We start from the raw sequence: 25,477 nt of genomic DNA on the forward strand, positions 1-25,477 counted from the left end.
ATTTTCTGGCATTTGCAGGTATCTGGCATCTCAGATGGAGACACAGGGCATTAAAAAAACCAAACCAAACACAACAAACAAAACAGGCCACAGTGCATTTGGAGTCAGGCTACATACGTGGAGTAAATTTGTAGCGCTCTGGGCACATTTGCACATGCATAGATGAAATGTCTAGTGACTTGAGTTCACTGGCTGTGCTCAGAATTCGCTGGATATTTGCCATGGGTCAGATTTACTGTGCACGTTCTGGCCAACGATGAAGTGTTTCTGCAGTACTCTGCGGCATCTTCAACATGTTGGCTTTACTCCACGTGCACTGCAGAGGCCGCGTACCTGTATTCCTTTCTGGGATTTCCTGGACTGAAATGTAGGAGCCTTATGCATCTTCCTATATTATGGGATGCAGATGCAGTGACATGGTCACACAGCTCCATGTTTAAAGTGCGGCTTCGTCTGCTCGCTGCCTGCATACTCCAGATGACTGAAGTCCACATCATTCACCAATTACTTTCTGTGCATGCCATTCATTTCTCAAGTCCAAGAGACATCTGCATTAGAACGAAAGGAATTTTTTAAAAAATGAAAAGAGAGAGAGAAAAATGGGGAAGCAAAAGAGTAAATGAAGAGAAGAAAATGTATAGAAAACTTATCCTGGTCTATTTACCCGGACTGCAAACTCTGTGGTTATAATATGCGTAACACAAAGGGTTCTGATCTTGCTTAGTTCTTTGGTGCTGTGATTGTAAATATGGTTAATAAAAATATTAATAGGTGGTACAGTCAAGAAGCCTGACAGATATACTGGTTTTAACGGTCACGTTTAGGTAATGTGTGTTATTGCTGCCACGGAAGAGCATTATGTGAAGTAACGTGCAAAGAATGATTTCACTTAAAAACCAAGGACATTGAAATGAAATTTGGAACACCATATGAAACTGCCTCATCTGCTTTACATGCCTCCCTCCCTTTCACAGAATGCCTTGCTTCCAGCGGGATTTCGGCAAAAGGACCAGACCACTAAACCTGCCACGGGGCCTTTTGACAGAGAACGCCTGCTCTCGTACTTGGAGAAGCAAGCGCTTGAGCACAAAGACAGAGAAGACTTTGTACCATTTACCGGGGAAAAGAAAGGTACCGTCCTTCTTTGTGTCGGTGTTGAGTGACGGACTGCCTGGGCGCAGGCACCCGCCGCTGCCTGCCCTTTTTGTGGAATACGCTGGGACGAAAGAGGCGCAGGCTGTTCCTGTGGAGGGCGAAGCTCAGGAGTCAGGTCTAGAGCCGTCGTAGCAGGAGACGAGGGGGTGGTTTCATCTGCCGCGTAGTGGTCTGCCTTGCTACTCCGGAGTCATAACGGCAGGTTTGATCAGGCCCGTGGGTGGGTATGGGAACGCACGGGCGCCAGTCCAGCAAAGGGCTCGGTCACCAGCTCCCAGATCAGCAAATGCCCCTATTTGCAGTCAAGCGTGGACAAAGGTGGCCTCGCTAACCTCGCTGGGACTATTCCCACATTAAACATTAGGCCCATGCAAGGGTACTGCAGTGGGGGAGGTGTTTAGGAGGAAACGTATAAATGCCTTTCTAAGTAAGTATTGCCTACAGTTCCTGTAAATAATAGCTCAGGGAATACACTTACAAAAAATAAGTATTTTTCCACTTGTTTACTAGCACATCTGGCAGTGCTATTCATGCGGACAGTGTCTCTGCTTCCCCTTGTCCTACAGCTACAGGAGAAAAAGGGAAAAACAGGAAAACCTAATTCTAATCATTCATAGGATAACCTTAGGGCAGGAAGAGTCATGTTTTTAAGCAAACAATGTTCCTTTAGCACCACTATCTCCTTTTCCTCATTTATATAAAGTGGATAAAAATGCCTACCTCAGGCCACCCTTTCATTCAAGAAGGAACTTACTATGGGTCCATTTCTGGCCATCTAATGAATTTGCCATTATTTCAGTGGGATCGGCTTAAGGGAAAGCAGGTATTTCGAGAAAGTCGAAGGCAGCATTTTTTACTTTATGTATCATTACCAAAGGTATATAAAGTTATTTGCAGGCCAAGAGTGGTTACTATCATTACATTGTGTTCTCAGTCTTTGAAACAGTGGCTTCAGACAAATGAGACATTTTTCAGCTAGATCTGATTGATGCTATATGATGCAGCATATTCTTTAACCTACTTTTCCTCCATCATAACTTGCGCTTACTGCTATTCACAGGGTTGATTCTGAGCCCACTGAAATGCAGTGACACTCCAGTGATCCTGTTGGTAGCAGGGGTGATCAAGCACATCCTGTACAGAAAGGGAAATGGCTTATTGTAGTATGGATTTATTACCAATTGTTTCCAGTCTCCTACAGACCACTGTGTTAGAGCAGTACAAGTTAGCACTTGCAGGTCTGCATACCAACACCTTCTGTCAGGTCTCATCGTGCTGATATTTACTGACTTAGGGCTAAGACTTTGCATTTTGCACTGTGGTCATGTCAGAGATCTCCAAACATGCCTGAAACATAAGTACACAAAAAATTAGCGGTGCGTGGAATCGCATATACCCATAGGAGTGGCGCTTGATCTGTACAAAACTAATCCCTGTGTTGTCCCTGACAGTGTTATTGTACGTACTGGCCTGTTTATTCTATTTCGGTTTTCTTTTGATGAGGCTAAAGCAGTATTATTCCTACGTTTGCTTCCAGATGCCCTTAAAGTGCTTATTAGTGCTGCTTATTAATTCCTGGTGTCTCTGGTGTGGAAATACCACTGCTTTACACACACAAATAACCACACATTTCACTTTTCCCTCGGCACAGAGTGAATTCAGCCATGCTAGCATTTAAAGCTATTCTTATTTTGACTTTTGATTCACTGTGATCATTTACTTCAGAATTACAATTTAAAGAATTATCACAATTATGAGGTTATGACAGCATTTTAGGCTAAAGGAATTATTCCCTTAATTTCTCCTGTTCCTTGTATGACACCAGTTCCTGACAAACCCTCAGTATTGGCTTTAGCAGATTAAATCAAATGAAAACAACCGCATGTTCTGTGATTTCTGCAGTCATTTTACAATTATAATCTAAATGCAAAGAATTCTACTAAATTTTCTTTGAAGTCAAAGGCCAAATGCCATGAAAATACCCTTTGTTTTTCTGTTAATATTAGAAATAACTGAATTAATCTGAGATCTGCTGAAGTCCAGTACCTTGAACATTGAGAAGTGGTTGGACTGCACAGTGTCATTTTTGTGCTGCTTTAAGGGAAGTGGCTTTGAGAAAGAATCTGGCTTTTTTGAGCTTGGCATATCCCCAATTGGTACTTGAGTGACTCTGCGGCTGCCCCTGGCTTGCTTGGTAGGAAGTGTCCTACAGAAAGACCACCAGACTGCAAGCACGGGGCTTCGCTGCCTCCTTTTCTTGTTCTCCTCCCCTCTTGCTCTGCACTGCAGAGACTTCATGCAGAATCTGAGCCTCATAAACCATATGACTGAAGTCTCCATCTGCCAAATGTACCGAAATCTTCCCGTGAATTGTACGATAATCCTGCTAATTGGGTGAATCTGGTGAAACGTGATGAATGTTGCACAAAGGCCATGTGTGGCTGGCTCTGGATCCTAGAATCTGTGCTTGTAACTGCAGCATTACTTATTTTGACACTGTCAATTGAAAAAAACAGTAACAGAATGACTGTATTAAAATATTAATTACTTGATTTGCATTTATAAGATGTTTTCTGTGCAAGGAAATAAAGCAATCCTGCAAAGACATTTCCAAGATATGATACTACATGCTAGATTTGAAGTCACTTTAATTAGAGAATAATTAGTATTCTTCCAAAGCTTAGTAATTAGTTCAGGGTAAATAATTTACATTTTTAAAATGCATCCTCAAAAGAAACTAAAGAAGGATATCTCTTGAGGAAAAGCTTATTCCTCACCTTCTGCATGTTGGTGGTCTCCAAGGTGTATTTACAGATTGGTAAATATTTATATGATTATATTATATAGATGCCTGTTAAATGATTTCTTTACATTATAGCAGCACTGTAATGTAGCCACACTGTCAATAGCCCCAAATTAACTTTACACTAATTCTGCTAGTTAAAAGTTAAGTTCTGGGGCAGCTCTAAAGTGCATCCAGTTGTGTATAATTAGAAATGGGAGGTGTTGATGCCAATGTACCATTTGGCACTACTTACCGCCTGAGAATATTTGTGTGTTAGTAGGATTAGAATATGTCAAGTGTTGTTTAAGCTTTTGTCAGTGTTTTGTACTTTGATATTTGTCTGCCGCTGGGAAAGCATTTATTTTTTCAAATTTAGAAAGTGGGATGCTTCTACCAAATGTTAAGTGACATTTCTACCAGCTCCTACATTTATCGTGCAAAGCTGATACTGACTTGAAAATTCAGTAATGAGCCGAAAAGAAGGTAGCGTTTAAAATATCCTCCTTCCAGAATAGTCTGTGATAAAAAATAATGATGTATCTACTCTCTCTGCCTCTCTTTTTTTGTTGTTAATGTTTTATTAGAGAGTTCTCGACCAAAAAGCAATACTGAGCAGCTGCTGAAGGACAAAATTCAGTTGCCTACATTGATCTCTATGTGCTGAACACACAACCATAAGGTTTTGATTGTGCTAGAAAACAAGCCAAAACAAATTCCAGAGCTGACAGGGATATTCAGAGTGGTTAAAACACAGGAAATGTTAAATATGAGCTCAAGGTGGGGGGCTGATTGTGCAGGGAATTGCCTTGTTTTTGATTGTAATCGTGGTTTTGAGAGGTTGGAAATGTTTGGCAAAACCGATCAAATGTATGGCATGCATTAGGGTTTTGGCCCTCTGCCGTATTTCAGCTTGTTAATGTACTACACTAATTGCTGTGCAAAAAAAAAAGGTTTTAAGCCTGTACGGGATAGGTCTCAAATTTCAATGAAAACCCAAGTTTTGCGCTGAACCAGGGCCAGAACGGTCACAGCTGGACAGGCGCACACCCAAACTGGCCACCAAGCAATTTTTTCATACTGCTTTACCCCGCGTCCTCCCTAACACGAGTCAGGGGTGGGTGCTTCATTTGAACGTCCTCGTGGTGAGTGTTTGCTCCCACTGTGGTATGGAAACGATCTGGTGGCTTTCAGGAACTCTTGTGCAACACAGCCATTAATCAGCCATTCCCACAAACAGGGGGTTCGTTATTAATGAGCAATGGAGGTTTAGGGAGTTAGGGCTGATAATTGTAGCCATAGTGATTGGCAGTTTATAAGTGTTTATGTATTTTTGGATTAGTTCCTACTTAGGATACATATTCTAGAAATCCTTACGCAGAACCTGATGAACTACAGAAGTTACTTAGACCGACCTGCTGCATTTAACACGTATAGCTGGAACAGCCAGTTATCACACTTTGATCACTGTGAAGCCTTTTCTGTATCATTTTCAAGTTCATGAAAGGTCCACGAATAAAAAGAAAAGGTGCAGAAAGTAAGGGGCAATGCAGGCACAAAATATTAAAGAGCAACGTCAATGCTGCATGTTTTCTCTTACTGAATGTGGTATGTACATCTGATCTCAGTTAAGATCTGAGTACTACTGTAATAAAAACATAAACTATTAACAACATTTCTGTTTCTGCTTTGTTGCAGTGGTTCTCTTAACTACATGGTACTAATGAAACATAATTGAAAAAAGTTCTGTTGTGAAATATCCTTAGATATGAAAAGTTGGCCGTGCCATTTTTAATTGCTATAAAGATGGCTGTTTCAACCCTTCACCATTATCCCTGTTTTCTACAAGGTCTTCTGCTCCTTGCCAAACCATTTCATCTTGGATCTGATCCAGTTCTCCTCAGAGTCATGGAAAAACTCCAGTGGATTGGGCTGTTATTATTTGTGGCTGGAAAGGGAAGTGGAACACGTTTGTATGTGATTAAATGCTGACATTTTTAGCCAACTGATAAAAGGGAAAAGGAAGAAAATAAAGATGATTAAACCAGAGAACTTTTGGGCAAACCCCTGTTTTCAGTTGCTCTGGCAAAGACCATCTATCTTGCATGTTGTGCTGTGCCAAGAAGAGTATCAATACACAGCACTAGTAATAATGACAGTAATTTTCAGAAGGTCAAAGTAATAGAGTAGATGCTAATGAGTTCCAATTCCAGTTTCTCTAACAGACTCTATATAAAAAAGTTAGGGTTTAGTTTAGAGACACAGTATCTTTCTTGGACTGACAAAGGCAGTCTTTTCACCCCCAATGCTGAAATGGTTTGTTTAAATTTTTGCCACCTTTTTCCTGTTTTTCCAGGCTTAAATTTAGAACCGATGTTTGTCTCTTAAAGCACTGAAGGTGCCGCAGTTGCTAACAGTAATGCTCCTAGCCAGTGCCTTTCACTGCATGCTTTTGTAAGACCCTGTTTTAGCTGCTCATGACTTTGCCAAACTTGCACAGTTCACGCTGAAATTTCCCATGCTGAGAGTCTGCCTCGGGCTGAATTTTTGGAAAGTGTCAGCAAAAAAGGACTTGGCTGCTTCCAAGAACAAGATTAGGAGAAAACACATTGGTTTAGCCATCTAAAGTAAATTTTTCCAGCTGTTTTTTTATGAGCTGCGGTGCCTCCATGCTTTGAAGAGGGGACTTGAAATGTATGCCCTTTGCAATCCCCAGGGAAATACACTTGAATCTGGCATCTTCAAAATATTGCACTTTCTTGTACGTGCAGTTTATTATAGCGTTCTCCAAACATTCCCCCTGCAGTGAGTATCGCTCGTGCCGTCAGAGCTTCTGCCTGCATGTGCAGACAGCGCAGCGGTGCCCGCCGAGCCCCGGCGTGGCTGGCTGGAGGGTGCGTGGGCTGTGAGGGATGCTCTTGGAAATGGCTCATCCGAGGGGCCACTGCCACGCCAGAACCAAGGGCAGGGAGACTCTCTCCTGCTCTGACAGAGCTCCCCTCGCTTTGTAAGGGCACTGTAAAGGAGGAGAAAAAACAGTAAACAGCCAGCAGAAAGGCTGGTGCGGAGAGGTGGAGGGACTGGTTTTCGAGGAGCTGTGTGACCGTGTCCAGGATGAAGGACTGGACGTGGCAGCTTTGTGGAGGGAGCTGTGGTCAGGAGGAGAGAGCAGAGGGAGAGGAGGTGGTGGGAAGGGTCAGGGTTCAAAGATGTGCAAAACCAGGAGACACAGGGGATGGGGACGGCACAGGGGACAACGAGGAAAGGACCAGGGGAAAAGGGTACGCGGGATGGGAGAAGAGAGGCCAGAGAGGAACGCAACTAGTGCGGCATCTGGCTCTGCCCAGGTTTCAGGGTCCTTTGGTGTCCCTGAGAACCTGGAGCCCAGCAGCACAGCTTGACTCTCTCCCTCCTCTGCTGCTCTTCCACATCAGACGTAAGAGCTTTGCTGTGTTGGTGAAGCAGGTCAATCCAGGTGGTAATCCAGAGGGCTGCTGTAGGACTACAGGGATCCTAACTGTTGTGATAAGCCATCTGAGGGTCTGATCAAATTCTGGGCTTCTTTCTGTTTTAAAGATCATAGGCTGGCTTTTGTTTATTTTTGTTTGAGAAAGTATCTTTTCAGAAGAACTCTTTAAGGGGTATCGCTAAGACGGCAGAATCACAGCACGCCAATCAAAGTCAAAGGCGTTGGTGCAATTTAACTTCACTCTTTGTCTATATGCACAACAGATTTAATAACTTCGGAAAGCTTAACTTTGCAACCTTCCTATTCTGTTATCATAATTTATAAGGCATAGAACATGCAGACACTAATCCAGGAGTAACAGGACAGCAGCAATTATGATAACTGCATTTTAATTGCTACTAGCTTTCAGCTTCACACTTATTTGAACTTGGCCTGTTTTCTTCTTCATAATACAAATTTATTCCTGATAAGAACTAATTTAGCTCCATTTTCATAGACTATTTGTAGGGAGGAGTTTAAGCAAGCCTCAAAAGAAAAGAATAGTGCAAAATGGAAAAAGTGAATCAGGTGCCTGTGATTTATGCAAGGCATATTTCCAAGATTATTGAATTTCACTTCTAAGGTCAGTGTAGCATTCTGTAATTGAGAATAAACAGGCACTTACTGTAGTCAGTGATTCATTGAAAAGTAAGAAGTAATAAGCGTAACCAGATATTTTCTTGAAAGTACAATAATCTGAACTAGAGTTTATAGGAAAAGAAAGTACATTATTGTTTTACAATTATGGCAGAAAATGCATTTGTATTATAAAATCAACTATCCTTAATAAAACTGATGTTAAATAAGAGGACGTTTTTACAGCTAGGATAAATGGGTTTATTTCCCATTGCTCTGTGCTTTGTTGAGTTTTAGCTTGTACAAGGTGGGAATAAATACTAAGTATTTATACTAAATAAAGATGGTGGCAATTTATATTTATTGACAAAAGTCTAGTGAGATAAGAAGGAAGGCAGAGAGAAGACATACCAGAAATCATGTTCCAAATACTGTAAAGTATAAATGAAGATGAAATCATTAAAGTGTGTTTTAGATTGGACACCCTAGTAAAATCCTACCAATTATGCTATTCAAATTTCTTTTTTTTCTTTTTCCCCTTATATAACAATAAACAAATAAAATTACTTCAGAAAAAATACACTTGAAGTAGTTCCCTGCTTAATTAATACATTTTGCTATATATGTGCCTATGTGGCTATGTAGTTAACTATTATTGTATAAGGAGATGAAGTTAGGGATACATCTCATTTCCTTGCTTTACTTTGACATTGCTTTGATGCGGGCATTTGCATAATGCAGGAAATCAGAGCTTGCTGAAACCAAGTGGCAAAATTATGTCTATGGTTTTATGACTCTACCCAAGGTATTTCTTTTTTTTCATAGAATTTGTTTTCCTTTTATCTCACTCTACGTTTCTGTCTCTCTGTAGTCCTTTTTAGTGAATCCTTCTTCTCTCTGGTTTTCAATGGATCTTTTCCCCGAGCCTCTTTTGAGTAAAACGTGAACTATATCATATTTCAGTTTGAATAGAAGTTTTGCATGTGTGAAAAGGAATAGGTCTGCTGTTAGACTGAGCCAGGACAAATCTCCACTCAGTGCACTCACAGTCAGAAAGTCCCTGGGTTATAATAAGCTGCCTCAGTCGTCATCCAGATCACCCCAGGCACTTATCCCAGTTTGACAGAAAGAAGGGGAGAATTGCATTGATTTACGCTTAAAATTTCATGTTGAAAAAAGCACTTTGAATTCCAGACATTTTGGGTTTCTATGCATGTGTAAAAACAAAGCGATATTTTAATGCTTACTTTTTTTTTTTTTTACTGGAATTTAATTTTGTTTTGCAGTTAAACACAATAATATGTTATTTTTGTACATAAATGTGGTTATCTTTGTGTTGTTAACACTGATGTAGCTTAAGTATGATATGTATAAACGTAACTTTTGTCACTGTGTTTTTCATTGGTAGAAAGATAAGCTATTACTATTAAGACTTAGCGCAGAGCATTAGCATATTCTGGAGGCAAAATGTGACACAGCCAACATTAATTATACCACATAGAATGTTATAATAAAGTACCTTCTAAAATACAGTATGAATATAAAGAGCACCAAGAGCAGCAGCCTTTCTTCATAAATCTCACTTTAAAATAATAAAATGTCACTATTCTTCCAAGGCTTCTTCCAAATAATAGATTTTAAATTTAAGCTGGACCATTGAAACGAGCAAGCCACAATCCATATTTTATTTTGTCAGTGAATTCCATGATGGCACTATATAATGAATTTACAATGTACGGATGTGGGACTAGGAGGGAACTCCTGAATCTTTAAACTCGGTCCTTAAAATACTGAAGGAAAACTGATTGACAGCCATCTATAAACAGAGACACACAGTTTTGCAGTTGGCGAACAGCTAATGAATTCCTAATAACGTGCTAAATGCATAAGCTCTTCTAACCTCTATCTGCTATGCTACAGCATCTCTTCACATTGGGATAATGCAAAAGAATGTTCTTATCTAGATAGCAGAAAAAAGAGTATTTTTAAAACACCACTGGATGCCAGCAAGGCCCACATATATTAAAGATATATATTACCATCTTTGACATGACCTTGCCCCTTTAAATATTTCATATAACCAATAATAGATTTTTTTGCTAAAACTTTTGCCAAGAATGCTTTAAATGAAACTATCATCGGGAGTCATATACACATTTTAAAAGATTTGGGCTGCCATCCAAGAATTACGTACGCCTGAAACAAATGCTTAAAAATTGTATTCCTATATATGTGAACTGCACAGAAAAAGTATGAGCCTGTAGTAGTTTCCATTACCCCTGGATTTCTTGCTACACAAGATACTTGGCCTACCCGCATCCAAAGTCCATAGAGAAGGACCGACTGCATTACGTATCGTGTCCAGTGTACACCAGACTCGAGGTCCTATGTCCCCTTACAGTGTTATGTGTGCAAGTATAGGCTTCCATCAGCCGTTGTTAACGGGGTGGCTGGGGTTTGGGTCTGTGAAGAATCACTTATTGCCTGACAAGAGGTGTTTCACGCAAGCTATGGCTCTGTGGAGTATAGCTGTTAGGGGATAGTATTATCAGTCAGGATAAAGATAAGTAGGATTCTCTCAAGATCTCAGATGACTTAATGATTACTTGAAACTCATGTGGAACCACTAGGGATCTGAAAGGAAAATATTTTATGGACAGTACTCCTCACTATTGATTGTTTACTCAGATATTCTGATTAATTTTGGTCTTCTAGCTTCCAACACAGTCGTGAATTTTTTTCCTTATATGTTATCCTTATGGCATCAAGTTAAGCCTTGGTCAGTGGTGTCTGGAAGCTGCCATCCAACACTTCAGATAGATTAGGTGGTAGTTCAGAGAGAGTCTGAAATCTTAGCACCTGTGCTGTTATGAAATCTGGAGAGCATGACTCATCTATCTTCACAGAGTATTTCCTACCCGGATTTCCACTTGACTTTTGTTTGATGTTGCTGGGATGGCTGTCTCTGATTCACATCATCACTGAGTGTATGGTGAAAGTTAAAGTGATTCTTACCTCTGGCCCACAAAGGCTTTTATCTTCTAGAAGCCTCTTCTTAAAAAATTACTCACTTAAAATATCGCATGAAAAATGAATCATAATATGATACAACTTTGCCTTCTACATAACCTTCTGTCCAGTTTTGTACTCGGAAATTATTTAGCCTTGGTACAAATGTCTCTAGGGTAAATAATGCAAATCCTGCCTCAGTAAACCTTGCCAGAGTTTCAGAAATTTCCATTAAGATTTTTTTCTGAGCTTATTCAGTGACCTCAGTCATGGAAGCTGACAGTATAGAAATTGCTGTAGACAAACTTGTATGAAAGAGATAAATGAATTGGGTATTATCTACATGAAAATGATACTTTGGACCGTAATGGGGAAAAATTAAGCCACAAAAGGATGACAGTGTTGAAAAACCAGAGGCAAAGCATCTGTAATTCAACACTGAATACGAGAACTGCATTTATTAATGGTAACAAAATAATATCACTAATACAGTTAAAATTAAACTAGTTTAGAGACAATTCAGAAAGCCACAGGATATGCTTCAAGCATTACATCTAAAGTCTACAGAGCTGCACAAAAGGACAATTTAAAATTGACAGTGGGCCAAAGCCACCTGCATCCAAAGGTCGTCACAGCTTCGTTACAATGGGATTAACTAAAGCCTGCTTGAGAAGTAGTTGTTAGGGACAAGGTGAGGGGAACTCCTCCACGGTGGACAGCAGAACATGGGAATTCACAGAATTCTGGGAGCAATGACACCGTCTGTTGCACGTGGCATCATCTACGATATTACTGACTGATGGGTTTGGTGCAGGAAAGTACTGAGTGGGAGAAGAGCCCTAGCAGCGCGGGTGACCGAAGTGCAGCCCTAGCTCTGATCTGAAGGGCCTCGCTCCAAGCGTTGGCAGTTCCGTCGTCACACGACTGCGGTTAACTGTAATAGCAGGCTAACGGAGTAGTGGGACTTTTTGTGTTGTTTCTGGATTTATGCTATGGTTTCCTCATTTCAGTCTTGGGGGAATATTGCATGGAAACACACACACCTGCTGACCCCAGTGTAACAGCAGTATACAAAGAGAGGCAAACAGGTCAGGAGTCTTTCTTGGGGAACATGTGGTTCAGTTCAGTTCAGACTTTCCAGGCTTGCACAGGTGATTAGGACAAGGCTATTTATGTGAATGATCATCAGGAGACACAGAGGAGAAATACTCATGGAGGTGCTGGGAATTAAACTGAGTTACTAGAAGAGAACAGATTTGCTGAGCTCTCAGGCTCTTGTATGGAATTTGGTAAACGGAAAGGTTCTTGCAGTAGAATGGTTTTAACTGCTTCTAGTGCCTCATTTAAATACAAGGATGAAATTTCTGCAAGCTTTTTGTGTAGACCTGATTCTGCCTGTTTAAGGCCACAGGAACTTCAGAAAAATCCCAGCTGTGACTGCTCCTGGGCATTTATTTTAGGAAACTTCCTTCCTCATTAACAATCACCAAGACGGAGCAGAAGACTGCACCTTTTATTTTTAGACTCTTCTTAAGATCCTGGTGTGGAGGATAGCATCAAGTAAGAAAGAGGAAAATATGCACTTGATAACATTTCCAAGCAGTTCCACTGTCACAGACTTATTACCCCCACTGCCAGGAGGCAGGTGAGTTGTTCCAATAATTCATTACTCACTCTGGCTTTTTTCTTCTCTTAGGAAAAATATTTATCCCTAAAGAAAAGCCCACAGAAACCCGTACAGAAGAGAAAGTGACCCTGGATCCGGAACTAGAAGAAGCCCTGGCCAGCGCTTCAGATACCGAGCTCTATGACCTTGCAGGTTAGATAATATATAGGTATGACCCCCCCTACATGTCCAGTCCTTCTCTGCCTAGACCTGCCGCCAGGACTGTCTCGTGATCGTCTCTGAAATAGCTGTTTCACTATACAGACAGGCGGCCAACCTGTGGGCCACGCACTGCCCATGACAACTTCAAGCATGACTCGATAGCTACTGCATTTTTGACTTCTACTTATAATTGATGTGTCAGGCAAGGGGAAAAGATGAACCAGCTAACATGATTTGGGGAAGGGAAGAAGGGTAGATGGTAGACTGCAGGCTGGGGTGCTTGCATTGTAGTGGAGGCCATTGATCGTACTGCATCCGCATTGTTTGTAGCATACTATTGCTACCTCCTCTCAACTCTGACAGCCCAAATGGCAGGATGAACTTGTTAGAGGATGCAATGGGTGAAGATTCTGCATCCATGGGGAAATTTGGAATCTAACCCCTCAAATCAGAAAATTGGTTGCCAGCTGATTAGACCTGTGAGAACAGTGAGTAGCACACCTACTGCCGAAAGTTCTGAAAATAGACTCTGTAACAGCAACTAAAGAGTCATTTGCTTACAGAACATACATTTTCCATAAGAAAAAACTGGTGATAAAAGTAAAAGTCTACATCAAGTTAGTAACTTATAATTAATGCAATGCATGATCCTGTAGAATAAAGTCCAATTAGATAATTTATGGAAGAAGTATCAGCAAACACAGCCTAATTTATTCTCTGACACTGTGGAAGTTCATTTGCACAAAAGATAACTTTGCAGCTTCTGTTACGGAGTTTTGGGTTCTCTTGTCATTTCTCTCATAATAGTTTATATCCTTACTATTTATTTTAAGGTCCTGGAATATATATATATTTTTTTTTTTCCCAAGCATGTTAGCATCCATGTGCTTGTATAAGAAACCCCTGTGTGAATGCCAGTTTATTGAGCTAGACACATTTACAGTCAAATTCTTCTTGGATATGCCAGACAAAGAGCAGTAAGATGTTCAGGTTGTATATTAGGGAAAAAAATTACTAGGAGTGTAGCACTGAAACAAGTTACCCAAAGAGACTGTGGGATTTCAATCCCTGGATGTTTTCAGGATCCAGCTAGACAAAGCCATGGCTGACCTGGTTAATGTTGGCAACACTCCTGCTTGAGGGGGAGGCTGGACAAGATGACCCGCAGCAGTTCCTTCCAGCTGGCATTTCTGTGATACGCATACTATGTTGATTCAGTTCTTCAAAAATCTCTATTAAAAATGTCTGTATCTCCAGTATTTAGACCTGTAAAGACTCTCCCTATAAGCAAGCATGACTCAGTTAATATTTTATAAAGGGGGTTTTGTTTGGGGAACTAAACTAGAATTTGTAGCAGGTATTTTTCTGCATTCTTTGTTGCTGCCATTAACATTGTATCCTTTTGCTGGTATTTACACATTTTAGCTGTTCTTGGAGTGCACAACATGGTCAACAACCCAAAATTTGATGAAGGAGGAGCCCGCAGTAAAGATGGAAAAGGAACCGTGAGAAGTAAGCAAGCAGATTTCTCTTGTGGGCTATATGTCATCTTTAGGGACTTGTACACCTATAGGTTGGGTGTATTGGTCTAATTTAATGTAATGTAACTGGGTCTTACCTCGATTGATCTCATTAATCAGGAGGGATAGCTCTTTAAAGTAAACACAATCTTAAAATTCATTATCTATAATGACAACAGTACTATGCAAATAACTCATTCCTAAGGAGCTTTGTTTTCCTAGAGAGCAATATCTGGCTCTGCAGAAGCGCTTGAAAGGATGGGAGTATTTACGAAGCCAAGACATATGTATTTTCATTCTACTTCAGTTTAGGCAGCAAACAGAAAACATAGCGAGCTGTAGCTAAGAGGTGGCCACAGCGCAGGCCAGGCCATCTCACCCTGAGTACCTACATCTACGCAGCTGGAAAACAACTTGTAACCACAGGGCTTGAATGTGGCAGAACGCCTGGCAGAGTCACATCTGTGACCAGAGTCACGTCAAGCCGCATTCGCAGGGAGGCAAAGACCGCACGGATGTGCTCCTGCCCTGGCTGCTCTCTCCGATCTACTGCCTCCACCTTAGTCCTGTGGCAGTGTGTTCCAACGGCACCTGTTACATGGTTCCTTAGGGACACGGGAAGTGTAATCGTTCAGGAAATCTCCCAAGAGCTGTAGTTACTAAAAACAAATCCAGAAATGTTTGCACTAAATAAACAGACCTTTGGTGAATCAGATCTTAGCTCAGCAACCAACAGGAGGCTGGATGGGAGGAGAAATGGGTACGTTTGAATTCCAAGTTTTTCTTGAGAGCTGCCAAGCCTTGTTCCAGAGCTCATCACCTCCAAGCTCTGGGGTATCAAGTGGGCTAAACTTTGCTTTTTAAGACAAAATTGTGGAATGCCATTTTAGGGAAACAGTACTCAAAAAATGTTTTCTTCTTGTAAGGCCATGAGAACAGCAGCTATCCTTACCAAGGACTTTCATTTCCATCCTTCATTACTAAAGGGGAGGTGGGAAAGTAGACAGGACACAGTGTCACTTCATTTTTCTCATGATTAAGACAGCTCTGCAAGCCCCCCCAGCAGGGCCCTGTGCGAGCTGCCATCTATCTCATAACAGGCATTACTAATCCACATAGATTTCAGAATATTTTTGTTGTACTGAGTCAAAATGTCAGCTATGTGAGTCAGCTAAACTATGCTCCAATCACAGCCTTAAGAACCAGAAAATCATCATCACATCACTGTATTCTTTGGTCCAAAAGCGATACCTTTCCTTAGCCAAGTGAAATGCTTCAGTAAAAGAGGGACATCTCAAAAGTTGCCCATCGATGTGGCAAAACAGCACCATGATTAAAGGAACAAGATAAAACTCACGGGAAGCAACAAGAAGTAGAAAATGAAAAATACTGCTAACTCTAGACTGAGTATACTGTGACGTCTAACCTGAGGACAGGGTACAAGTCACTCCCTGGCTCCCAGCTTGGCAGGGTGTTGCCACAAGTGCAAAAAATGCTTTGCTGTTTTTTGTTTACTTTCCATCCTTGCATCCAAGGTGAATTCTCTGTATGCATTTTACCAGTAGTTTCCAATTCCTTACTCCCTAGGAAGGCTGGAGTGTTATTCAGGGATATGTAAGGTCTGAGGGAATTAGTAAAAAAAAAAAAAAAAGTTTGGGGTGAAAGGGAGCAGAGTGAAAACCAGTTCAAGGTTTGTGTATGACTTCATCTCTACTAAGAGCATGAGTGCTAAAAAAATATTTGGTTTTATTTTGGCCTGTGATAAGGTATAAACTTTACATGTCACACTGAACAGCAATGTGGAGTATATTGAGACTTGAGCACAAGTCTTCAAAGTCACTCACTGTTTGCAACATAAAAGAAAAATGTTTAAACATACTTGTGGTTAGTAACATACTCCCTTCTTGCCTCTAGTGGCTTAGGAGGTCAGGGCTTATAAATGAATCTCCACAACTACATGCATGGGTCTCCTGGTTTCGGCTGGGATAGAGTTAATTTTCTTTCTAGTAGCTGGTATAGTGCTGTGTTTTGGATTTAGGATGAGAAGAATGTTGATAACACACTGATGTTTTCAGTTGTTGCTACGTAGTGTTTAGACTAAGGCAAGGATTTTTCAGCTTCTCATGCCCAGCCAGCAAGAAGGCTGGAGGGGCACAAGAAGTTGGGAGGGGACACAGCCAAACTGGCCAAAGGGATATTCCATACCATGTGATGTCATGCCCAGTATATAAACTGGGGAACCTGGCTGTGGGGGCACCACGGCTCAGGGATTGGCTGGGCACTGGTCAGCGGGTGGTGAGCAATTGTATTGTGCGTCACTTGTTTTGTATATTATTATTATTATCATTATTATTATTATCCTTTCCTTTTCTGTCCTATTAAGCTGTCTTTATCTCAATGGTCGAGTTTTACTTTTCTGATTCTCTCTCCCAGCCCACTGGGTGGGGGGAGTGAGCGAGCAGCTGCGTGGTGCTTAGTTGCTGGCTGGGGTTAAACTGCGACAGTGGGAATTAGAAGTACTAATTGTGTTCTAAGCTATGATTTTTATGCATCTCTAAGAGTATTTATAGCTCATAGCTTCCAGCATTAAAAACTGTACCTCTTTGGAGCATGAATACTCAAAGACTTCATAAATCTTGGTGCTGGCAGATGGACTTGCTTTTCATGCTTTGATAGTTTCATTATATAGAAAGTGCAGATGTTGCAATTTTACAAGAGCTAATTGAATTTGTAGCAGGGCTGATAGCATCAGCCAAGAGGAGGAAACTGAGGGGCATCCTAATCATGTTCCTTTATGTTAGCCCAGTCTATTCATAGGTGCGGGGATATTTTTCTCACTGATGTAATGGGCAAGTTCTGAGCACACCCTCCTTTACAGATATTGGACAAAGAACAAAGCAACCCTTGCAGTATATTACATCCTATACAATGGTCTTTAAAACTGCTTTGGCTCAGACTAATTGAACTGGGACTTCTGTACCTAAAAAGGAATTTGCCTGTGACAATACTTCCCAGCCTCTGTGACCGCAGCCTCCAGTGACATGCTTCTGGGGGCACAGAAAGTGCAAAGGGTATGGCAGGGATAACGGGGCTAATACTCCTGTTTCCAGGTTTTGTGGTTCCTATAAACCCTTTCTTGAATGCTACCGTACAAACTTAAATGGGAATTGAAAAGCCAGGCTGTTAAATGATGATGCCTGTTCCTGATGTCAACATTTCATGAGATCTTGTGTTGCAGATGTGGTGAAAGGTGAAAAGGTCAAGCCCATCTTTGAGGAGCCACCTAATCCGACCAATGTGGAAGCAAGTTTACAAAGGATAAAAGCAAATGATCCTAGTCTCATAGAAATTAATCTCAACAATATAAAGGTAGGTGCTGTGTTTTCATTTATGTCATCATAGGAGGGTTTATTCAAATCTTTCCAAAGCCCTTGCCTTTTATCTTCAAATTTTGTCTCTTTTTACTGTTCAGAAAAAGCAGGACACAGGAAGGGGGTGTGGAGGGAACTGTTGTAGAGGCCCCAAGGTCATCAATGCCTGATACTGAATTAGATGCCAGTTAAAAGCCCAAGGGGTGACTCCCTCTGGCTGCCTTTCTTTAGAAGACTGTAAAGCAAGATATCTCATGGGCACTATATAATCATCAGCGGCCAGATTCAATTAGCCCACACATGCAAATGGAGGAGGAGCTGGCATGCGGAGCCTGAACAGCCAGCAGCAAAATAGGAAAGTAGCTCAGAGATGGGTCACGTGCTTGCTTTGGCCTGACCCAGTTAAAGGCAGTGCTGACATTGCATCCTCGCGCAGGCCTCCACGGGTGTCCGAAGGCCCCTGTAAGCAGAGGATGCTTTGCCCATTCTGACATACTCTTAAAAGCATCGGGGATGTTTCATTTTGTAGACTGTGGCTATTAATCGGTTTGATAATAATTAAAATCAATGTCTAGCAATGTGGCTGTTTTTCCTAAGTACTGGATTTATCTTTTTACTGTAGAATATTCCTATTCCAACACTGAAAGAATTTGCAAAAGCTTTGGAAAGCAACACGCATGTGAAGACATTCAGCCTTGCAGCTACTCGAAGCAATGACCCTGTAGCTATTGTAAGTTTAAACACTGCTTGGAAAAAAACCACAACAATTTTTAAGTAGGTCTGTGTCTGCTTTAGGTTGCATTCTTCATTTTCCCTCACAGAATTTCCCTGGGACTATGCAAAATAGAAGTGTAAGCTCTTCTGATCTACCTCTATGTTCTTCTAAGTCTATTTACGTTCTATTTCTTTGTAGGTACTAAGCTATGTTTTGCAGATTCCCCTTTTATTCCCTGAAACTCTCAAGACGTTATCTCATATTCCCTCTTTCTGACCTCTCAGGCATTTGCAGATATGTTGAAAGTGAACAAAACACTGAAGAGTCTGAATGTAGAGTCCAACTTCATCACTGGGACGGGTATTTTGGCACTGATTGATGCACTGAAAGAGAATGAATCCCTGACAGAGATTAAAATTGACAACCAGGTAAAGTGAGAGCATTGAGTGAGTCCGCTTTTGTTTCCCTTCTATATGGATTCCCAGAAGGTTCTCCTAGAGGGCTCTGGCAATGTCAAGGCAACCTCTGTGGCTCAGTCATTCTGCAGCTCACGTCCCAAGCCCAGGCAACCAAACAGTGGAAAACTTCTAAATAAAACTGGTCAAAGCCAAATATAAAACCCAGAGCAAAATCTCCAGGGACAGGATTCTCTTTGTAGTTTGCAACACAGTACTGAAATATAACCACTTATTTCTCTCTCATGTGAAAACAAATATTTTCTTTTCTTTTGGGGACATTTCACGACATCACCAACAGAGGCAGCAGCTGGGGACAGCTGTAGAGATGGAAATTGCCAAGATGCTGGAGGAGAACTCCAAGATTCTCAAGTTTGGATACCAGTTCACAAAGCAAGGTCCAAGAACCAGGGTAGCAGCAGCTATCACTAAAAACAATGATCTGGGTAAGATAGCTACTACATCTACTCATAATTTGTTTATGTGAGCCAAGCCCTGACCTTCCTAGTCACAACTCTTCCTGTCTGTACATAAGATTAATTTTTAACTCTACAACATATTCAGTCTGCTATATGTGAGGGGTGATGCATAGCTCCACCGACTCTAGAGTAGACAACAGCAAAGGTCTTACTGTGATTAGGAGCCACTATTTTTCTTCTCCTTCTGCCACTCCTTCTGGGAAGGGGAATTACTTCAGTCTTTTCCATGGAGCGCCCTCAATTTCCAGCTGCCCTGACGGCTGTTCTGGCCAGTAGTGGAGCGCCAAACCCATCCTGTTTGTTCAGTGAACACAGAAGTCCTCGCTTCTTTGCCCTGCCCATGACAGACCAAGCCTGCCCAGCCAGGGGAACAAAAAAGGCTTTCCTGCCTGTGTGACCAAGTACAGGCAAAGACAATAAAGCTTTGCAAGTTTTACCCAAGCGTGGCATGCTCTGCCCTGTGTGCTCAATACACAGAATAAGAAGGAGATGACTAGGCAGGAGTAGTTTACAGGAAGAAGAAGAAGAAAAAAAAGAGTAACTGTATGTTTTTAATCAATTCTACTTCAAAGTGGGGTGTCAAACCATGATGCCTTTGCTGGCTTCAGCTTGGGTTTCTCTCTGTGAGAACTAAGATAAAAATTGAGCTAGAACCGATTTCTTTCACACATACTTTTATTTTTTTGCAGTATTAATGTTTAGCAGTACCTAAGCATTCTAATGATATACTATTGGTCCTGAAACTGTTAGTGTCCCAGAATGGTATTTGAAACATCCCACCGACAAAGAGAGAAAGACCTTTTTTTTCCGCTATTTAACCAGTTGCCATTAGACATTTGTCCTGTACCTAATCTTCATTTTCCTGCTTTTGTATTGTATGGTTTTGTTCAAGATTTAGTAGGACAGAATACCTAAAAGAATTCAATAAAATAAAATAAATGAAGCAACAAAACACTGAAAGCAGACACAAATGGCTGATGCTACATTGTAGGCTTTGAGAAAATGCAGTCTATTTGCCAAGAAAGCACTATGAAATAAACCTCCTGATAGTAAAGTAATGGGGCGTTTGTAGTTCTGTATTGTTGTTACTGACTTTCTATAGTCAAAAGCGTTCATTCATCCAGTTTTACTGCTTTTGTTCTGTACTTCAGCAGTTCAACGTCAGAAGAAGGACATGACAGTTTGATGTAACACCAAATTTTATATCACATGAACAGGAGAACTTCACTAATCTTATCTGGCCAAGTCAGAGAAGACTCAATACATTTTTATTAGGGTATGGAGTAGCAAATGCTGCCCAACTAGACCTACTCTGTATCAGCTGTAACATATCCTAAGTGCTGTAAAAGTTCACATGGGCCTGCTTGTCAAAATAATCCTGCCTGTAATACAAAGCTCATTGCTCTCTGCTTCGCTAAGTGGCAACTTCAACCTACTTGGTTTCTAGTGAGATTCCCGAGTTAATTCATTTACTATCAGATGGTTGATGCAATCAGAGCATATGAAGTTTAAACAGATAATTTAAGGTTCAATATGATGTTTTCCTTGTTACCAGTACTCACTGATATCAATACCTATGAGTACTTCAAATTATTTTCTAAAAGGATATTATTGCTTACCTTTAGTATACACTTGTGCGATTAGAAAAGTTAGTAATTTTTGATGCCCAGTGCTTAAATAATCCAGAGCACTGCCATGCAGACTAGAGCAGACCAGTATCGATTTAGCTGGAACACAGTGGCTTTTAAGAGAACAATAAAACCGTAACAAAAATCTAAATGGAGCCATTGGGAGGAAGCATTGGAAGTGGTGACTTCTTCATCATCTAAAACCTTTAGCTCAGAATCTGATTTTTAGAGAAAATGTATTGATATGAGCACTTGGTGAAATTCTACAATCTGTGATATAGAAAAGTGCAGTTTCAATACAATTGTTTTGTTTAGCATTGATATCTGTTATTTATGACATTTATGGACATAATGCTGCTGAGTATTTGTTAGAAGCTCCTTCCTATTCATGTTACTGGGAAGGGAGTGTGTCAGTGAGAGAAGTCCTTAGATTCTCAAGAAAGCCATACTGACTGCCCTTTTCTTGTTTTATTGATCTAGTTCGTAAAAAGCGGGTGGAAGGAGAGCGGCAGTAGCCACACCGTAGAGGATGCAAAGCAAGATCGGAGGCCACCAACAACTGCAATCTCAGTGTGTTCACTGGTCAGAAGGGAAGGCACTGGAAAACCATTACAATGGGAGTTGCTCATTTCTGTTAATGTCTCCTTTTAACCTTGAAAACACAGCCTGTTCATTTTTAACTTTCACGGTTAATTTAATTTTTATGAGAAAGATTCATAGTTGGTTTGATTTTACTGAAAAAAATGGTTTGCAATAACTGAAGCCAATATGCAGAATCGTAACTGTGTTATTGAGAGTAACATATAGTGACATTGACCCTTATTTTAGACACTTGTTGATACGTTAAAATATAATCTTGTGTATGGATAAGGGATTCTCTGCTGAAAATAGAAATTTTAGGGCCAAGTTCTGCAATGCCTTATGTTTGTGAATAATCCTTACTTACATGTGTATAGTCCTGCTGAACCGAATCCTGCAATGGGATGCTCCCAGGAGCGGAACTAGTAATACCAGTATAGGTTTGCAGAATCACACCCTTAAGCCTCTCCCCTGCAGTGGGATCTGGGCAGCTGGAACCGCATTGGTACAGCGCCCTTCTACCTTCTTGGGTCTCCACCCGTCCAGGTCCAAGTGCAGGATCACACCTAGACGTATAAACATTGTCAAAGCCTACTTGTTTACATAAGCTTAGGTTAGGTGGATCATTTGGCAATGTTACACTGATATTTGTTATCCTTCCTCCACGTTGTAAAGTAATATTAGTGCTGCCAATCCTATAGGCTTTGAATGTTTTGAGGTTTTTTTCTAGGCCAAGAGGTTTTTATTTGCTACTAGAATGCACAGTTTACAGCTATTAATCTTAATCTAAACAAGTATTCTGAGCAATATTTGTTTTGCTTTGAGCCATGTGTTTGACTTACTGTGTTTAGTTCTCATATTTATGTATGTTTGTTAGTATTACAGAACTGTTCTCAGGACCTTTTAGATGAAGATTAATTAAATAGTTGATCCAGGAGAGCAGCTGTGCTACCAGGAAAAAAACATTAAAAGGATAGTTGTGACAGCTACATAACTTAAATTTACAGGCTCCAGTTCAGGTTTGTCCCTGCATCACAAGGCACTTAGGTATGCACGTCAATGCTTAGCTGAATAAGGGCAGATTTAAGCATATGCACAAATGCTTTGCTAAATCAGAGCCTTAACTCGGATGCTGGACATAATCTTAACCCAGTGGAAAACACTCATGAAGCAGCGGCTAACCCCAGTGCTCAATAGCATCAAAATTTTAGCAAGAATTCAGTCCGATGTTTCCGTTTGTGTATTTTACAGTCTAAAACTCTTCTCTACCACTGGTTTATCACTGCCAAGAGCTGTCTCTCCCTAACAGCCAGAGGTTCATTTTGGTTACACGTACATATGCTGTAAGAGCTACGGGAGGCTCGGGTTAGGTGTGTCGCACATACCAGTGTTTTCAGAAACGCACCTGGGGCTGGTGCTGCTACCCAGGAGACACCAGCCTCTCCTCCCCGAGCTCCTTCAGGACAAGAGGAACGAAGCCCTGCTGCTGCCTTCACCCTGGTGACAGGACAGTACTGGAGGTCACGGTCACTGCAGCACAGGGGGGAGAGCTGTCAGCCACTCTGCAGCTGGGCGTCCCGGGGGGGTTAGAAACAAACCGGGGGAGCCCCAGGAGCAGTCGGTGGTACACGTTTGACATACTTCCCCGAGTGATCTTTTCGAAACCAGAGCTGGAGTGCAAGCTAACAGGATGAACCTCCCTCCGTGCCTTTTATAATGGAAATGAGTAGGTCCAAGGCAACACTGTTCCTGTTGGATACTGGTCTTCATATTGGAGTCCAAGCTGAGTAACGTACGCTTAAATCCCACTTAAAATAGTTTGCTAAAGTGGTCTGCTGAGCTGGGATCTAAAGTGCAGTGTCCACAGTTTACTTCCCTGGAGAGGTCCCAGTCTTTACAATTTCCACCTCTCCTTCCCTTCCTCAGAATAAGGCTAAAACCTTTGCTTTGCAAGTAAAAAACATAACGCACAGGGGAGTCTTGCTGAGATTTTCGCTGCATCCATGCAGGATTTGCTGTGAAAAACTTTGACAGCCCATTAAAAAAAAAAGACAAGTTCTGTAACACAGTTATAACTCTGCATGGGCTTAAAGAAACAGTTCTTAAAAAACATGCGGATTACCAGGGGCGTACTGGGCTTCCCAGCATCAAGTTGCATGGGTAGGAAGAATCTTCACCCCCAAAACCGAAAGACTGTGGTTGCTGACAAACGTCAGTGATTAGAACCACACTGCCCCTATTTTCTTCTTCTTTTCCTTTGATCCAACCAAGGGAATCCCAACTATCAATCAATTTTTTTTAATGTATTTTGAAGATTTTTTTTTTAATTGGTTACCTTTTTTTTTTTTTTTTGAAGAGTGGTACATGTATGTGTTTAAGGGAAACAAGTGCAATCCATTTCTAGTCTTAATTGCCATTTAAAGTGTCGGTATTTGCATGCAGCAGTTTTACAAGGATGGATTGGTCTGGCTGCTTCATGATGTCTGCAGCATGTCATCCTGTAGAGCTTTGCTCAGAGCCACACGAGTGGTTATATAGTCCAGTGGCTCCATCCATGCCAGCTACAGTTTGCATCACGGACCAAGGTACCTGGCTGGGGAAGGCCCTGTGGGCTCTCCGTCCCTTCATCTGCCGCGCTCTTTGCACAGGCGTGTTTCCTCTGAAGGGAGGATTCCTCAGGCACTCGAGATCATCTCAAACACCAGCCCCACCATGCACTAACTGACAGTGCCTGGAGCTGTGCAGCCCATGGTGGGAGACCTGGGAGGTCTGGCTCCTTCCAGCACGCGTGAGGAGAACTCCTCATCCCTGGCCATTTTCTCCAGGCAGCTGCTGCCAGCCCCTGCCGGGGGCTCGGTGACCAGGGACATCTCTGTCCTGCCTCTTCTGTGTGCTCCACACAAGGGCTTGGTTGTCACCTGGCCTCGAACATCACAAGTAAAACATTGCAACAACATTCAATACAACAGCAGCACACAATGGTGATGCTTGGAGGCAGATTTTCATATTAATATAGGATTATTTAGCTGATTAAAAATCTCTGCAACTAATGTGACGGTTGTCGGGATGTGACTAGTTATTTTAAGTTCTACTTTCAAGTGACATCTGGCATACTCAACGCTGAATGGGGAACAGGGATAGAAGAGTCCTTTTTTCTTAAGCAAACATTCAGGAGTAACTGTTTTTGCACATTGCTTCTCATGTTGACAGCTTCAGTTTGGTTTGTATTTTTTATACATTTTTTTCATGGAAAAGCTCAACTTTATGCATGTCCTAACATATACGTGAATTGTAGTGTGCACTAAGGACCGTATGTGTACATGTATAACTCTAGATGAAGATGTTATCTCTGGAACAAAAGTAATTGCATGAGCACAGTGTGGTGCATATTACTCAAGAGGAAGGGAATTGCCACGCTATGTAACAGTGACTCCCCAGCATTGTGGTTTTTCTAAATAAATCTTCATAAATGATTAGGCTTTTGCAATTTCTCATGGTTTTGTGCCTTGAATCAAGCCTCCCTTGATGCTCTCGCATCAGATTAAGCAGCTTTCCCCACTGTGGCTCTTGCAGCTTTCACTCGTCTGGATTATCTGCCAGGTTTCACCTTCTCTTCCTCCCACATTACGTGCACTGGGCTGGAGCTTTTTGAATGATGGTTGGGTGCTCAGAACCAGGTTTGGGAGCAGAGAAACCTGGATTCTCCTCCCAGGTTTAACAGACCTCCCAGATTTAAAGCAAGTTCATTATACCTGCCCATGGCTCAGTTTGCACACTCTAACATCAACCAAATACTTTCCTGCCTCCCAACTCAATGAATGCTTGTGAAACTCTCAGCTTCTCAGAGGAAGATGCAGCAAGAGATGCACTTT

General features: G+C 41.4%; 1 protein-coding gene across 2 annotated transcripts in view; it reads left to right on the forward strand.

Annotated features, from left to right (window-relative positions):
* Nucleotides 1–25,078, forward strand: part of LOC104321566 (tropomodulin-2) — a 36,994-nt gene extending 11,916 nt beyond the window's left edge. For both annotated transcript variants that reach the window (XM_069798241.1, XM_069798240.1), the window contains exons 3-10: nt 975–1,131; nt 12,727–12,849; nt 14,284–14,370; nt 17,617–17,747; nt 18,372–18,479; nt 18,749–18,892; nt 19,221–19,365; nt 21,507–25,078. In XM_069798241.1, coding sequence (XP_069654342.1) covers nt 975–1,131; nt 12,727–12,849; nt 14,284–14,370; nt 17,617–17,747; nt 18,372–18,479; nt 18,749–18,892; nt 19,221–19,365; nt 21,507–21,541 — 930 coding nt within the window. In that variant the 3' untranslated portion in view covers nt 21,542–25,078. The remainder of the gene's footprint in view (nt 1–974; nt 1,132–12,726; nt 12,850–14,283; nt 14,371–17,616; nt 17,748–18,371; nt 18,480–18,748; nt 18,893–19,220; nt 19,366–21,506) is intronic.
* The last annotated feature ends 399 nt before the right edge of the window (nt 25,079–25,477 follow it).

This window comes from Haliaeetus albicilla, chromosome 12 (genome assembly GCF_947461875.1).
Source record: "Haliaeetus albicilla chromosome 12, bHalAlb1.1, whole genome shotgun sequence".
NCBI lineage: Eukaryota > Metazoa > Chordata > Aves > Accipitriformes > Accipitridae > Haliaeetus > Haliaeetus albicilla.